At 25.4% G+C, this 19,439-nt stretch overlaps 1 protein-coding gene across 4 annotated transcripts in view; it reads left to right on the top strand.

The window, feature by feature from the left end:
- LOC124956371 (serine/threonine-protein kinase N) overlaps positions 1-19,439 on the top strand; it is a 71,931-nt gene that overhangs the window by 29,138 nt on the left and 23,354 nt on the right. For 3 of the 4 annotated variants that reach the window (XM_047512093.1, XM_047512095.1, XM_047512092.1), the window contains exon 4: positions 17,521-17,598. The exons of the other annotated variant lie outside the window; for it this stretch is intronic. In XM_047512093.1, coding sequence (XP_047368049.1) covers positions 17,521-17,598 — 78 coding nt within the window. The remainder of the gene's footprint in view (positions 1-17,520; positions 17,599-19,439) is intronic. 4 annotated transcript variants of the gene reach the window in all.

The raw sequence follows: 19,439 nt of genomic DNA, 5'->3' as shown, positions 1-19,439 counted from the left end.
TCTCTCTCACACTCTCTCTTTCTCTCTCTCACACTCTCTCTTTCTCTCTTTCTCTTTCTCTCTCTCTCTCTCTCTCTCTCTCTCTCTCTCTCTCTCTCTCTCTAACTCTCTCTCTTTCACTTTTTCTTGCTCTATCCGATCGATCAAGAACACACAAAGTATCGTTTTTCACGATCGATTTCCAATCAATAAAGTCGGCACTTTTATTTGACATTTACCTCGAGGTGTTACTATGGTGTTACGTTTTCCCGTTTGAAATAAACGCGATTAACCCTCATTTAATAGAGAGAGTGAGGGTAGTGTTGAGGGGAGGATTGAGGGGCAAAATGTTCTGTGTTATACGAGTCACAGGTCTGATTATATGAATATGGATTATGTAATGGCTATGCATTTCGTAACACATATTTACAAAAGATTGTAAACAGGTTGTTAGTTGTTCGTCCTTTTTTCTTTTTCTTCTTTTTCACTTTATTTTTCTTTTCTTTTTTTTTTCTTTTTTTCTTTTTTTTTTTTTTTTTTTTTTTTTTTTTTTATTTTAGTATAATATACCGAGTGATTACAAATTAAGGACCGATTGTATATCTCGTTTGTTTTAGAAGAAATAGAAAAAAAAGTGTATATGTATGTGTGCGTGTGTATCTTTGCTTTAAGAAATATTTCATGATTTCATGTGATAAATACTTGACGAGTATGAAACAATATATCACGAGTTTTGATTAAATTGAAAGATTAATGATTTTTAGCTTTTCTTATGAAAGAACATTATGCATTTTTTTTTTAATTAATTAGATATTGTACTTTAATCGATTATCTTTACATGGAAAAAAATTATTCACCAAGTATTTCTCTAAAGTTAATAATTAAGAAAATATTGGACTGCATCAACAGCCTGCATACTTTTAAATGTAAACAATTTTAAAAGGTAATGAAAAAAGGAAAAAAAACATAAAACAATACAATAAATTTAGTTAACATTTTGCTTTAAGGGTGTTTATTGAAAACAAAAAATTAATTCGTAATAACAATAAAAGAAAAAAAAAATAATAATAGTCTACTTGATACAATAAATATTTTCGAAGTGTCCGCCATTTTCTTCTGCGAATAATCGACATCTTGTAATCATATTTCTTAGTATATATATATATATTTTTTTTATTTCAGTTATTATTTGATTTAATGACGTTTAATAATTATCGCTTATAGTTCTTTTAAATTTCAATTTAACTATGACAATGAATTAAAATATTTCATTAATTGACAGGATATACGTTGTTCCATAAGAAAAAATAAATAATTGTCGAACATTCGGTTGGAGGAGAGAAGTTTTATTTCGTAATCTTAAAATATTTGATATACAAAATTATGAAACTTTTCTTAATAAATTTTCTTTTATATTGTTCCTAACAAACGATATATTCAACTGATCCTTTTAATTTATAATCACTTTGTATATATCATAGAAACAATTGCACTGTACTATAATCTAATATAATACTGTCGAAATGTAAACTAGAAATAAATATTATATCATTGAATTCGTCATTTTATAAATTGCTGTAACAAATAAAAATATATTTTCATTTATATATATAAAAAAAAAAAAAAAAAAAAATATCTCAAAAGATGACCTTGAAAAAGAAAACGACATTCGCGTTAATTCAAATATCAATACAAAACTGATTCAAACAATTTTTCCTTATAAAAAATATTTTCGTATCGTTCAAAATAATATATTGTTGTAGATATTTCGATCATTCAATTGATTAACTGAAACACTCGGTATATTATACACAGAGTGGTATCAAAAGTTCTTGAGTGTTTTTAGAAAAAAAAAAAAAGCTTCGTAGGCTTACGATTTAACGATTTGAAAAAAGAAAACAAACGAGCAAATATAAAAAAAAAAGAAAAGAAAAGAAAAGAAAAATTAATCTCGGAAAAGTAATAATAAATTAATTTCAATATTATTCGTAGGAATTTTTGATCCTTCCACTTTTTTTTTTAAATAATAAAACTAATTTTGAATACATTAATCGATACAATTTTTGCATCCTTCCACGAAACATGTTAATAATGTTATTTCTGAAAATGATTAATTCAGGTGTTATTTTAATTTCAAACATGCTCTTTCTCTTCGAACAGTTTTTCACGGCGACTTCGTAATTTTTTGACTATTTTTTTTTTATTTTTGGTATTGTTAGTCATCCGACACGTGTTTTTTTTTCTTTTTTTTTTTTTTTTTTTTTTTTTTTTTTTTATCCGTACGAAGTCAATAAAATTTTGTCGATAATAATTTGTACGTTTATGATTGTATCGATTAAAAAAGAAAAAAACAAAAAAGGAAATACACGCCAATGAGGAAATTACTACGTATGATTTACTATGGTCTGACGTTTGTGATGATTTTATTGATTGATTTTTGAGAAGAAAAACAAATGAAGAAAAAAAAAAAGAAAAAGAGATATACTCAACTCGAGACAGTACCAAGTGTTCTTCCTCCCTCCCCCCCTCCTCTCTCCCACTCTCTTTCAAGAATTCGTCTGAATGTATTGAAACATTGAAATAATTCAGCATGTTCAGCATAATCTGAACTAACAATTTTCAAGAAATAACATTATTAATATGTATTGTAGAAGGGTCAAAAACTGGATCAATTAATGTATTCAAAATTAGTTTTATTAAAAAGAAAAAAAGAAAAAAAAGGTCCAACTGTACTTTGGAAATCGGACCGATGAACAAAAATGCATGAAAGTTTCATAGAATTATGTTGCATTTAATACCATTTAATTTTGTTGTATGATATTTTATCTCGATCTCCAATTCTTTCAATGATATAGCAATGGCCCAATTCCGTGGGACACCCTGTATATATATATATGTTATAAACGAAAAGAAATATTATACGGATCGTATGCTCGCAATAAAACCGATTCGTATAAGCCCCCAAGGAAAAGAATATGGCACGAGCGTGAGACTAAAAGTTTGAAGAAAGTTAAATTATAAGGGTACAACGCGGTCCCGTCTATCGGTCGATAAAAATTTTTTCACGTGTAATATTTTTACATTGTACAAAGTTAATATACGTTCGAAGCAATTCACTCGATTGGCGTAAAACGGTGGCTCCCCGTTGCTAATAATTTAAATGTCGATAACCATTCAATATCAAGTCTCTATATATGTCGATGCGAATATACGAGTTATGTATATACACGTATATATATATATATGTTTGTAAAGATATATATATATAGGGTGGTTCCATTTTAAACTTATCGGTCTATTGATTTTTTGTATTTTTTATTTTATTTTTATTTAGTATTATACTTTTGTATTTATTTTACATTGTATTTGTTTAAACAAATAAAATATGTTTTGTGTATTTTATTTGTTTTATTATAGAACGCTTGCGATTTTGAGATAAGTAAATCATCATAACAATTTTCTCTCTCTCTCTCTCTCTCTCTCTCTCTCTCTCTCTCTCTCTCTCTCGTTTTTTTTTCTGTATGGAAATCGATTCTTTTCATATCTAACGAAAGTTGTTGATAATATCGATACGAATTGAACGAACACTCACATTATAACTTTTTTTAACGATATTCCATTACGGTATCTTAATGGAAGTTTCAAAGATACTTTAAAATGAGACACCCTATGTGTGTATATATATATATATATATATATATATATATATATAGGGTTTTCGTGGTTCGGACTTTATGTAAAACCTTCTCGATAATACTTTTGCCGTAATTTATGTAAATTGACACCTTGCTCGTACGTTTTGCGGTAAAAAGAACGTTTTCTTTATTCGGTCACGTCGCAAATTGTTCTATCTCTTTCTATCTCTATCTCTATCTCTATATCTCGGTCTCTATCTATTCCTAGTCTTACCTAATCGTTTAGAATGGAATACGTGTGTGTTTATGTTGGATTGCGCTATGCTTTGTATGTTTACGTGTGTCTCTGCGTGTGTTATGTTGTGCTGTGTTTTTGCATGTGTGTGTATGTGTTTGTGTGTGTCATATATAAGATATCATGGATTATGGAAGAGTGTTTTATCTTACTTTTTAAAATTATTCTTTATAATTGACTAGAATAGTGAACAGTGAGTGATTTAGTAATAATTTTTTTTTTATTTTCGATAAACAAAATAGATATAAAATAAAATCGAATATTAACGATCATAGTTCTTTTTTTTTTTTTTTTTTTTTTTTTTTTTTCAATCGTATTGGCATTGCGGTTATGTTAATATCCATGTTTTGTACGATAGTGAATATCTATAATAGGATGACTTATGGTCTTTATGTGACACATCTGGTTGACGTAAGCGTCTAGTTAACACGTTCACTCTCTTACGATAATTTTGTATTTATTACTGTATAGAATACAGTGTATGTATGTAAATGAGCATACGTGCGTGTGTCTACGTGTATGCGTGTATGCATGTGTGTTTGTGTGTATAAAAGTGTATAATAAAAACTGTATGATTACATAAAAATTACATCAATAATGTATATATAATATACAATGTTGATTTTGACATTGGTTCTGATGAATTATTAATCCGATAAAAATACAGTTTTTTTTTGCAAGAAAATTGTACAAAAAAGATGCTTAAAATATTATAAATATCGAGATAATCGATTGCAGTTTTGTTTATATATTGCTTTCATTCGTTCCATTGTGAAATTTAATTGTTATCAAACATTATGTTTGTTAAATAAATTCTCGTTACGATTACTGTTAAAAAATAAATTAATTATTAAATTAATAAATTGTTTTACGGATTTTCAGAAAGACAGATAGTTCAAAATTTTTTTTTTTTTATATTGCTTTAATACCATCTAATATTATGTTTGAAATCAGTGAAGATTATTGAACTAATTATTTAATCTTAGAAATAATAATATATACATATATATATATATATTTATTTATTTTTAAAAATAAAAAAATATGTATTTTTTTAAAAATGAAATCTATTAATAACAGTAATAACAATTATTAATTGTCGAATAATTCATTTCTTATTTTGCAATATTATTTGATGCTATTCAACATTTGTTAAACGAATTTTAATAATTAATTCAATATTCAAAATAGCAATCTTTTTTTTTTTTTATTCGTAGCATTATTATTATTCTATTTATAATAAAGATTTTCTTGATGATTTTATAGTAAAGAAAATTAACGAAAAATGAACATTTCAATTCATGCTATTATTTATGTCATTGGAAATTTTTTTATTCGACTTATAATAATTAATTATTAAAATTTAGAATAATATTATTAATTTATTGATTAACATCATGGAAGTTAACATATTATTAATATACAGTTAAAATGATCGCTAATATTCAAAAATGACAGTTATAATAATTACCGTATATAAATTACAAATATATAAATAACATTGTTCTTATATAAAAAAAAAGGAACTTTCAATTTAATTTCAATTTAATTGGAAATTTTCAATTTATATTAAAAACAAAAATAATTCATAAGAATTATACCATCATCGATTAACATATTACTTATTATTGTTAAATTACTTGTTAATATTATCAAATGATTAATTAACAAATCACAGGTTAACGCTTTTACTTGTTTTATTTGGAATTTATTATTATAGTGATTAATTTGAAAAAATGTAATAAGTATGACACATAATTTATCGATGATTGTAACATGTAAATCGACAAGATGGCCTTCAAAAACTTTTTACAAGCATACTCGCATTGAAGTATATAGCACACTATATATATATATATATATATATATATATATGTATCTATATATTATTAAATTATTTATTAATATTATTAAATGATTTATTAAAACACACATACACACACACACATATATATATATATATATATATATATATATAATATTATTAGATGATTTGTTAATATAAATTATAATTCATATTTTTACTTAGATTATTCTAAATTCATTATTCGATTTATAATAATTTATTTTACAAAATTTAATACCACATTAAAATTATCATTTTATATATTTTACAAACATACTCGTTATAAAAATATAACTATTTATATATACATATATAAAAGTTATTATTATTATTATTATTAAATCACTCATAAATATAATTAAATGATTTATTAGAAAAAAAAAAATATATATATATATATATATATATATTATTTTTTTTTAATATAAAACAAAGTTCATATTATTGTTTGGATTATTTCAAATTGATTATTCGACTTTAAAGTAATTTATTTATTTTCAATTGTATAGTATGGCGCAACGATGAGTTATCGATAATATTAAATATGTAAAATGATAAGATGGCCTTTGAAAGCGATTTACAAAGTATAATTCTGTTGAATAAATTTCTTATGTCTTGGATCCTTTGGTTTTACTCTCAAGCTATGTTAATTATTTTAATTAGTTCGGTAATAAGTACCTCCATCGCATCCCCATTCGCGACAAGAACAATATCGAGTTCTTAGGTGAGTTAACGTACGACGTAGGAGGAGTATTAGCTCCCTCCGGTCACGGTTTATGAACGCCTGTCTGTAATGAATTACGTTGCCGTGGGGAAGGAGCGTCCGTGATGCGGGAAAACTTATGAATGGAGAGAGGAAGCGTCGGCCTTCGATTTATCGCGCGTCGTTGAGCGAACGACGTGCTCGTTATAATCATTATTTCTACCTATGAAAGAAAAAAAAAGAGAGACAGAGAGAAAGAGAGAGAGAGAGAGAGAGAGAGAGAGAGAGAGAGAGAGAGAGAGAGGAGATAAATAAAAGGGTAGATTATTCTAAAAATAAAATTAAAGTGCTTCTAATATGATAATTCGATAATTTCTTTTCTTATTCTGTGAGATTGATTAAATATTGATTTTTATACAAGGATTATGTATCGAATTTATTTAAATAGGGTATTGAAGTGTTGATATGTAGTTGCAAATGTATGATTCGAATATATGATTCGAACGTATTAATGTTTTATATTATTATTAAATTATTTTTATTATTGATATTATTCATTAATATTAAAAATCAAACATATATATATATATATATATATATATATTATACTATAAATTTTTATTAAATATTTATATATTCGTATATTAATGAATATATGAAATATATATATATATATATATATATATATATATATATATATATATATATATATATGAATATATTGTTTGGAGAAAAAGAAATTCATTATTTTTGCGTGAACTTCAAGACTTTATTTAACATATTTTGGATTGTTCGATTTGGATCAAAAAGAAAAAAAGAGAAAAAAAATTAAATAATGGATTTCTTTATCCCCAAACTAATATTAACGAATGATATTAATAATCAAATAATCGAATAATAATATAAAATATTAATGGAATACAAATAATAAAATGTGTGTATTATTCATTAATAACAAAATAAAACTACGAATCGAGAAATTCTCTTGAAACTTTTTTTTCGAAAAGAAAAAGAAAAAAAGAAAAAAAATAAGAAACGAAAAAGAAAACAAATAATCCTTAAAAAAAATCTCGGAAAGAAGTAATCGATCTTATTAAAAAAAAATCACTTAAAGACTATTGATCTCGCCCTTTCTCCTCTTAGATCTTTTATTAAATGACTTTTAGCTTAAGATTATTATAGATAACGCTATAGAGAGAGTTAAAATAAGAACTACTTGTGTACGTTGTGATAGACGTACTTTGTGTAAAAAAAAAAAGAAATAAAAAGTAAAAGAAAATAAAAAAAAAAAAAGAAAGAAGTACCGCACAGACAACACGAATCTAATATTAAAAACAGAATATCGGAGTACCTTTAAAAAAAACGATGACTCATGGAGATTCGAAATAAGCCGCGCTTAGAGAATCGCGCATGCGCACTCTCTCTCTCTCTCTCTCTCTCTCTCTTTCTCTCTCTTTCTCTTTTTCGCTTTCACGCAGTATATAGTGCGGTGTCGTTGAACCGACGAAATTGGCGAACGAAAGAGAAGAGGAAGGGAACGCAAATGGACGCAAAACGAAGAGGTAGTCTCCTCTTTAGTTCTCTCCCTCCCTTCCTCTTTCTCTTTCTCTCTCTCTTTCTCCTTCTTTTTTTCGAGTAACTTAATTTATATACATATTTTCATCAATAATTCCATTCATCGTGTCGCGTGCGCTCGTTCGTTCACTCGTTCGATTTAAAACCAGGCACTGGTCAACCAGGTCTTATATCCAGGACAGGAGGGTGGTAGAGGCGGAAAAAGGGCGAGGAATGAAGAGTAAAAAAAGAAAAAGAGAAAGAGAGAGAGAGAGAGAGAGAAGTCGAAAACAAGGAAAGTCTTTGTCCCATGGCGTCATGGCGGTCTCTATGGAACGTGGAATATAATGGGGCACGTGTTCCCGCGTTGCGTTAATGGCACGGTTTTGCGGACTTCTCTCTTATGTGCGTATTGTCTCACGGCGCTATAGTTAACCCCCTTCCTCCATCCCCACTTCACTCCTTATCTCCCACCCTATTACCTTCCCTCATCCCTCAGCTCTCTCACCACTCCTACATCTTCAACTCCAACAATTCCAGCTACAACTCCACCTCCATCTCTCTCTCTCTCTCTCTCTCTCTCTCTCTCTCTCTCTTTCTCTCTCTCTCTCTCTCTGTTCAACCTCTATCTCCTCTTTCGTGCCGTTTTCACTCTATTGTTCCATGAAAAGCAACTAGCGCGGCTCTGAATTCGAGTTGAACGGATTCCAGACGATATCCTCGTTACGTTTCTCCCTTTGCGTCGATATATTCCCCTTTACGTGTATCTCTCCTTTCTTGTTTCTTTTTTGTTTGTTTTTGTTTTTGTTTTTGCTTTTGCTTTTGTTTCGTACTCTTTCTTTTTCTCTCTATTTATCCATCTATCTAGCTATCTATCTATTTATCTATCTGTCTATCTCTCTTTTTTCTCTCTCTCTCTCTCTCTCTTTCTCTCTTTCTCTTTCTCTCCCTTTTTCTCTCTTTTGCTCTTTTAAACGCGTTCCCTGAGTTCCGTCTCACTCCGCAGCTTCGCCTTATTCGGGCATGGCCTGTGTACGGCGCACATGCACCGTCCTCGTCTCCGTTCCCCCCCCGACCGATGCACGTGTCTGCTGCAACGCATAGGCGTGGAACGCAGCAGTAACCATCATCCAGAGAATCTGGTTACTATTTTAGATATCGATAATCGTTTTAGGCTTATTTTTTTGAGATTTCTTTTTAGAAATTCGGGGGAAGTTTTTTTTGGGGTTGGGGGAGGGGGCAGGAGAAATGAGACATTTTCGAGATGTTTTTATGGTTTTTTTTATGTTTTATGGTTTTATATATATATATATATATATATATATATATATATATATATATATATAGTATTTTATTTATATCATATGTTTCATATTATTTCATTCTTTATATATATTTATAAGAATTACATGTAATAATAATTATATAATAATGATAATTATTAATAATATTATTAATAATAAATTATAATATTAATAAATATTATATTATTAATTAATAAATTAGTAATAATAATTATATAATAATAATAATTATTATTATTTAAAATGAAATGTGAGATTTTTTTTTTTTTATTTATATTTTTCTTAATTCCTTTTATTGATTTGCGTTCAATAAGCAATGTTGGAATTTATATGAATATTACGATGATATTTTTTATTTAAAAATTTTAACACAGATTTGATTTCTATTCGGTGATAATCAATTTTTTTTTAATTGGATTGTATCTATAAACAATTTTGAAATTTTGCATTATTTCATATTTTTATATGTATATAACAAAAGTATTTTTTATTTAAAGAATTTCTTACACATCGATGTCTGATTTGTATTCGACGATAATCATTGGATTTATTCTGAGAATTAGAAAATTTAATGGAAGTGGCTACGATTGTTTCCGGAAAGGAAAGTTTTTGACGTTTTTGTGGTGTATCCTTTTATAAAAGAGTTCAATGACATTTTTTTTATCTACAGTTTTGTTGATTTTTTACTAGATTCGTGTGTAAATAATATTCGAATTTGTTATCGAACATAAGTGATACTATATGTGTATGTGAGTGTACGTGTTTATATACATATATAGATAAATAGATAGTATTTTTTACTGGATATGTTTACATTACTGTATTATATTTTATTATATTATAAAACAATTTAAATACAATCAAACGTTAATTTGTAAAACATAATTAAAAATGTTCCAAAAATTTTTTATTTCATCAATTAATTAATCAAATAGATTAATAAAAAGATAATACAAAAAAGGTTATTAAAAATTTATTAATTTATAATGCGAACTATTCAAATTTTAAGACAAGATAAATTATTAAAGATTTAATGTTTAATAATTTAAATAAATAATTTGAAAATTAAAATGTCAAGATAAATTTAATCAAATTTATAATGATAATATAACGTTTATAATCGTATCAAAGTTAAATTAAATTGAATTACTTAATTATTAATTTAATCGTTAACTATTTAATTTAAATTCGATGAATAATAAATTTATTAAGATGATATATTCAAAAAAAAAAAAAAAAAAGTTCGAACTTTCATTCGTCATTACGAAGCCCTCATTATGAGAAATTCTTTTTTATTCGAATAATATTTATTTATTTATTTATTTATTTATTTTTTTTTTTTTTTTTTTTTTTTTTTCTACATATGTGTTACATGTATAAATTTTCTCTCTCTCTCTCTCTCTCTCTCTCTCTCTCTCTCTTTGTTATTACATGTCATTTCTCTGGTACTAATTTACACTGAAGAATATCAATATGTGTCAGTAAGGTTTTTATGTACCTATAAAACTATGACAAGGCAATGATTGATATCTATTTGAAAGGAAGCAATAAGCCAATGATGGCAGTTATTTCTAAATAATGAAGTTTAAAGAGATTCATCCGAGTTTTAAAAGGTTCCTATGATCAATTATTTATTATTCTACAATAATTGCAGACAATGGACTTTTAATATTCATTTTGAATTTAAAACTAATCGTTCTTTAACATATTATTGTACTTTTCAGTTTTCATTATTTACGAGCAATTTTATATACAATTACATATAAGGTGTTGAATAGGTGAAATTGATTACAAAATGAATAATATTTTTAAGTTTTTGTCCTTTTCTTTGATATCTTTTTTTTTCCTCTCTCTCTCTCTCTCTCTCTCTCTCTCTCTCTGTCTCTCTTTTTTTTGTAATAATTTTAAAATATCAATTTTAATGTCAGAATAAAAGAAGATATTTATTTTTGAAAATATTTCATTCGATAAATTAAAAATCATTAATAATGAAACTAATAATATTATAACGAAAGATGAAAAATATAATTTGAAAAGTAATTATATGAAATTGATAAATAAAACAGTGAAATATTTCTATTTTCTTTATTTATATAAATTGATATATAAAATAATGAAAAATTTTGAAATAATAAAATATTAATCAAATTCAAGGCAGATATATCATACATTCTTTTTTTTTTTTTTCATTTTATAACTAAAACTTAAATAAATAATCATTCTGATAAAATTCTTATCTAACGATATATAAACATTAAAAAGAAAAAAGAAAGAACTATATAATTAAAATAAACAATAAAATTCTTATCTCAAATAATATATTAAAAATTGAAAATAAATGTAACATACGCGTATGGATATTCTTATGACAAAGAATTAATAAAATTCCATATAATAATTTAAAAATAATCATTCGACGCACAATTGATTCGTCATCATTTTTGCAATAGGTATTGAAATTATTGCTTACATTTATTAACGTTCTTTTTTTGAATTGTGAAATAAGATCAAAACCATAAAATAAATATATCCAATAAAGAAAATTTGATCGAATAGAGAAGTAACCTTTACACAATACGCCATTTATGGCCGCAGGTGTACGTGCGTGATTATAGACGTATAGTTTCGAGTAACTACCTTCGAGATGTACCTACCTTCATAACTTTAACGTTTGCGAGTCAGAGGCCAAACTACAATGGCGCTTTCTGGTTAATTAGCGAGCGTACCGTAATGACGTGGTACCACCAGTACACGGATAATAATAACGCGTAATCGGAAGTTCTTTGTCAGCTTTCGCTTTAAAATTGACTTTTCTATTCGTGTAAATTCGTCAAAATTTCCAAAGATATATTTCATCGAGGAAAGAAATTTTGTTAAAAATTTTGTTAAAATCAAAAACTACCTCTGATCCAACAAAAAAGAATTTTAAATCTCTTCTTTTATATATTAATCAGATCGTTATTGTTACGATCATAGAAATCGTCATTGCAGTCATGTAAATTAAATTATTATTAATTATTTTTGTTCCTTCGTTATTTTCAAATTAAATGAGAAACTAAATATATATATATATATATATAGTTAATCGAATGTATTTTTCATGTACCCCGTCAAAATGATATATTTCAAATTTCTCTTTTTTTTTTATATATTATTGATGTAATCATTATCGTTACAAACATAAATATCATCATTGCAAATATGTTAATTAAAAAATAAAAATAACGATTCGATCATATTTTTCATAATTTTTTTTTTTTTTTTATTCATACGAAATTACGCTTTTCCTATTAGTTTCTTTTTGTTTTTTTTTTTTTTTTATATATATATAATTATTAAAATAAATGTTGTTATGATCGTAGAGATGATCATTTCAAATATGTAAATTGAGAAATTATTTTCTATCAATTTATTATTTTGAAAATCAAGTAAATTAAAAATAAATGAATTATTAATTTTAATTTAATTATTTTATTAATCATTTTAATTATTTTTATATTTTACATGATAAAAATAATATAATGAGAATTATAATTAAAGAAAAATTTTATTTATTTATTAGTAACGTACATGAAAAATTATTATTATGATTATTTGCTGAAATAGAATATTCAAAACGTTTCAAAGATAGTAAACGTAATATCTAATAAGAAATATAATATCTTTTATATATATATATATATATACACGTAATTAATTATCAAAATATCTCTTTTTATTTTATAATATTTATAATAAAATATAAGAGAAATAAAGAGAGAATAAAATGTAATAAATTATAAAAGTAATCACACGATAAGTATACAATAAATTATAATAATCTGATAAATAATAAAATAAACAATATATACACATATATAAAACATATATATATATATATAGAATACTTGTTCATCCAAATTCTTTCCAACTTTTTTCTTTTTTATTATTATAATTTCTTTTTTTTTTCTTTTTCTTTTTTTCAATTAAAAATCGTATCATTTTAAATAACCTAATGCAACTACGATGTCTAACAAATGAAATAAAAAATATTATTTATAAAAAATAATTCTATTCAATCGCATGCTACGTAATCATTTATATATCATTATATACTTATATAATAATAATAATAATAATAATAATAATAATAATAAAAGTTATAAATAATAATAAAAGAAAAATATATATATATATATATTTTTTTTTTTTTTCTATATTGACGAACATAAATAAAAACTAAGTAATGAAACATACAATATTAAATATTTTTAGTAATCGACAACTTTAAACGATCACTTTATATAAAGAAGACAAACGAGTCGCAGCAGCATCATTACGCAAAGGAGAATTGATTGCTCGAACGGATGACTGCAATTGCTTCTCTGTCTCTGTCTCTCTCTCTCTCTCTCTTTCTCTCTCTCTCTCTCTCTCTCTCTCTCTCTTTCTCTCTCTCTATCTATCTATCTATCTCTATCTCTAACTCTATCTCTATCTCTATCTCTATCTATCGGTTCCTGTCGTAGAATATACAGAGTACGTCGTTGTTATGACACACTTTATTCCGAAAAGCATTTTATTCATTTTATTCATGTATCTGGTTGCGCGTTATCCTCGTTAACGAATTGAAAAAAGAATTTTCAACGTTTTCTCTCTTTTATTTTTTTTTTTTTTTATATTTAAAACGTCTCGTATAATAACGTATAATAAAGCTTCGATCATCGGGAAGATGATCTATTATATATCAGATCGAATACGATGATATCAGTGATCTATATATTTTATAACGGAATAATTTTTTTTCTTTTTACTAGTATTAGTACTAATACATATTTACTTATATACTCTGTATATATACTCGTATATATATATATATATATATATATATATATATATAATTTCATATAAATACGTACATAAGAATTTCTTGTTAATATCTATATAAATATACGTACTTTAAATCACACACACACACACACATACACGCGCGCGTATATATATATGGATGTGTGTGTATATATATATACATAATTATTTGCATAAATATATTAATAGACCGGTATATATATATATGTATATATATAATTATATACATATACAAGTATAGATATATACTTGTAAATATATAGACACACACCTGTAAAAGTATATAAAACTGTTCACTCGGTTATTAGACTCAGCAACCGGTCTGTATACTCTCAGAACCGGATATCCTGAAACGTGGCCCTTACACTATACTAACTTTTATATAGCCGATCTTTCGAAACGCTTCTTTCTTTATATCTTACTCGCATAAATCAGCCTCCATTCCGTAGTATCAGAATAGCCTTTGCTCGAAACGATTCCATTCGATTCGATTCGATTCCATTCGATTCGATTCGATTCCATTCCATTCGATTCGATTCGATTCGATTCGTTTCGATTCGTTTCGATTCGATTTGATTCAATTCGATTCTTCTCGTTTTATCGACGCCTTATTATATAATCGAATATCCGTGATTCCATTAGATTTATCTTTTCATTGTTTTTCCTTTGATCGACGATATTCATATTTGTTATTCTGCCGATTTGAGGATATATCAAAAGAATCGATCGATCGATCGTCTCAAGGATGAATGAAATTTACTTGCACGAGATTAAAGGAATTATTTTTTCGGAATAATAAATAATAAGCGTTATCTTTTCGATGATACGTTTTTATGGTAATTAGATTATAGTGTTTTTTCTTTTTCTTTTTGTTTTTTTTTTTTTGTTTTTGTTTTGTTTTTTTTCTGTTTTGAATCATCAGCGACATAGATCAAAGTGTAAAGAGATTATATAGAGCGTTTCGTTTAAATCGAGCAGTTTAAATATTTTCGTTGTTTCTGACAATGATAAAAGAAAATAATAAAAAGTAGTCATCGTTTTTGATTCAAAAGTACTAATCAATTTTTTAAATATACTTTTCTTTGTATTTTGTTTATTTATTTTTTTTATTTTATTTTTCTATTTTTCTATGTTTTATTTTTTTTTTTTTCTTCGTTTTTTCGTTTTTTGTAACCAATCGTGCGTCAACATTTTAGGGAAAAGAGTTCGACGTATGGAAAATATTATATATATATATACATGGTGTTTCATTTAAATCAATGTAAAAATAATATCATTCATTCGTTATTTATAATATGTAAATTATAAAACGATTAATTAAATATAATATTATATGATGTATCGTTACGGTATAAATTAAATTTGTTATTGTCGATTTTTTTTTTTTTTTTTTTTATAACCTAACTGTGACAATAAAAAAAACAAATATATTATATACGTTATAAAAGAAAATAACACATACATCGAAGACCTTGAATATCTCAAGAGAGAAAGATGACATTGAAGGAAAAAAAAAAAAAAATAAAAAAAGGGAAGAAGCCTTATTAATTAAAATATTATCGTCGTTGGATCGAACATTTTTTTTTCTTTTTTTTTTTTTTTTTTTTTTTTAAAGGAAAAATTCGTCGTATCGTTAAAAGCAACGAAGATATTTCAAATACTATGATTAGCTGAGAAACATTATCCTTGTGAAATATAAAAAAAAAAAAAAAGAAAAAGAAAAAAAAATTAGAAATATTAGAAGATAGAAATTTCAATCTTCCGAGAAGTTATTTTCGCGAACAGTTATATCGAGATACGTGAGAGATCTGAACTTTAACCTTTCTCTCAGTCTTTCTTTATCTGTTTCAACATTACATCGTTACAACTTTAAGAGAATTTAACTAGACGGGACAAACGTTATCGCGAATCCGAGAGATGAAAACTAACCAGTGAGAAATTCGTTTCTAACGGTCTACATAACAACAAAAGAACGAAGAGAGAGAGAGAGAGAGAGAGAGAGAGAGAGAGAGAGAGACAGAAAGTGGAGAGAGAGGAGAGAAAAAGGACAGAGAGAGATAGAGAGACAGAGAGAGGAGAGAGAGGAGAGAGAGAGAGAGAGAGAGAGAGAGACAAAGCGATGAATAGTTTCTTTTCAAGTTATTTTTTTTTTTTTTTTCTGTATTCCCTGTAGACAGGTGTCAGATTGCGTGGGAGTTTCGAGCCACAACATCGTCACGTTCTGCCTGCTTCTGATGAATACGCGGGAACTGGGCCTCGGGAACATTCGCGTTGATTTCACTATCGACGAGTTTAATTATTTCCTTACTAAAGGTGACTAGAGAACAACGTTCTCTATATCCTAATTGATTATAGTCATCGAAAAAGGTCGAATTCCCTCGTACTATATTAAAAGATGATTATAGTCATTCAACGTTGAACATTCTCTGTTAAAATGTGACTATAATCAGCCAAGATTTATATTAAAGATGACTATATTCATTCGAAGTTGAACGTTCATTATAATACAATACTATAGTCACTTAATGTTCGTTGTATACTAACAGTGATTATAATCAATCAATATTTATATTAAAAGTGGATATAGTCATTCTAAATCGAACGTTTGTTCTGTATTAAAACTCATTATAATCAATGAACATTGAATCCTCATTGTTTATTTAAACGTTGAATCATTCTTCTATGCTAAAGATGACTATAGTCAGCCAATATTTATATTGGAAATGACTATATTATTAAACGTGGAATTTTCGTACTATACTAAAGATAACTATAGTCATCCAAACTTGAAGTCTTTCGAATTTACTCTATACGTACATATTGTACGTGACTATATATATATATATATATATATATATATATATATATATATATATATATATATATATATATATATATATATATATATATATATATATATTATAGTTATGCACTATTCAATTCAACTCAATTCAAGTAGAAAGCTTCCTGTGAACTATAGTCACTCAACTTTGAACTCCCGCCATGAAAATTATTATAGTTATCTATAGAGAAAATTCTCCATTTTTGTATGAGTAAAGATTTTTTTTTTTTTTTTTTTTTTTTTTTTTTTTTTTTTTTTTTTTTTTAAGCAGTTTTATATCAAATAATTTTTTGGAATAAGTACGTATTTTTTGACAATTAATTTTCATGCCAAATCTATATTTATGTAACGAATGATCGATGTATTCTCTTTTTTTTTTTTTTTTTTTTTTTTTTTTTTTTTTTTTTGTGCGTGACCTTTTCCTAGAAAACATTTTGTTTTTTTTTCTCCCCATAATTCCGATCAATCTTCCTCCTATTTCTGTTTTTATTCATGATAAATGGAAATATCTAAGCAGCCAATTGCGAAGTAATAAATGTGCGCGGAATTGAAGAAAGCTGCATTGCGCAACTGACAACTCATCAGAACGGCGCGTGTAAGTACCGTTATCGTTGGACGGCTTAAAAAGTACTGAAAATATCGTCGCAGAATATGTAATAGCGATATCAACTATTGTTTTCTAACACTTTATCTCTAAATAATAGAAATATCACTTTAACCTGAATAGTGACCTTTCAAGTTTGGTTTATTATCAAAACGATAGGATCAGTATAGTAAACGTGTTAACTAATGTTCTAATGAATTATCGATAATTATATCAATATATTGAAATATATCTATCTCATGTATATTTCATAAAAAGTTGAAGAAAATAAAAAGAAGATTTTTAAATAAAGAATATTGAAGAAATGAGAATTTTAATGAAAAAAATGAATTTATATAATAAAAATGATCACACACACGCACACACACACACACACACACACACACACACCTGTATACGATAGTAAAGATTATAATTCTTTGAAGAAAAAAAAAAAAAAAAAAAAAAAAAAACACGATGAAATTTTTTAATGATAATTTTTATGAAAATTGTGTAAACCAATAATTTTGACCAGTTGATAAATCTATATTATGTTGCACTATACCATGATATTTAAATCCCAATGAAAAAATAGGTTTTAAAAAGCGTATGACGAAAAATAGAATATATCGATTGTTCTGTCAGAATTGAAATATCGTCGGAGATAATATTTATTAAGAATCGATGCCGATGAAATCGATTAAACGCCATTGGCCAAAGACATTTAAAGCAAATTACAATAGATCGATCTGTAATACAGAAGATATATTTCGTGTTACACAATAGATATATAATCAAAGATATACATACACACATATATTTTCTATTCTTCTTTGAATTTTTTTTTTTTTTTTTATTATTTGATAATTCGTAATCAAGATAATGTAACTTTTTTTTAATACAAAGATAATTCCAATGTTTATCTAAATTGTTATGTTTTAGTAATTTATGATATATTATATTCAAATAATAATTAGATATAATATTTAATAATATAATAATAAATATAGTATTTAAATTATGTATTGATTAAATATATATATACATATATATTTTGTTTTTAGTTTTTTCAAAACAATTGACTTTAAATATAGCTTCATTTATAATGTAATTAATTAATATGTAAACTCTTTATGTAAAATAGGCTCTCATATAATACGGAATTTTATGTTATCAATCGGATCATAATTTTGATTTCAAGAAATAAAAAAATATATTTTCTTATTATTTAATAATTTTTCTAATGGTAAAAAAAAAAAAATAAAACGATATTATGACATAAAATTTATCGAAATATTAAACCTATCTAAGTTAAAAATATATATATGGTATATATTTTTTAATTTTTTTTAAATAATTTTTTTGTGTCCTTTTATAAATAACCTTTTCTATAATACCATATATTAATCAAAATTATACATACTAAATTTGATATTCCGTTTGAAAAAATAAAATCAAATTCACATTTTAAAGATTTACTATAATTTTACATATTCGTCGCATTAAAAGTGAATTAACATAAATCAAAATTACTATTCTACTAATATTTCATAACATTTCACTTGAAAATAATAATAAAAGTAAAAAATTAATAAATAAAAAATAAATAAATAAAAATAAATATGAATAAATAAAAATAAATATATAACAATAATGCTAAGGAAATTTCTTTTAAAGATAAAATTTCGTGAGAATTAAAAAATTGTTTAACAATTTAAAACTGTCACTTTAAAGTTTGAATTTTTAATCTTTTCACTGTCATAAAAAAAAAAAGAAAGAAAAAAAAAACAAATATTCTAATTTTATTTATTATACCAAAATCATTTAACAAAAGTATCATATTATAAGAGTGC

Source organism: Vespa velutina, chromosome 21 (assembly GCF_912470025.1).
Source record: "Vespa velutina chromosome 21, iVesVel2.1, whole genome shotgun sequence".
Classification (NCBI taxonomy): Eukaryota; Metazoa; Arthropoda; class Insecta; order Hymenoptera; family Vespidae; genus Vespa; species Vespa velutina.
The sequence above is the reverse complement of the archived record's forward strand: the minus strand, read 5'-3'. Positions and strand labels throughout refer to the sequence as shown.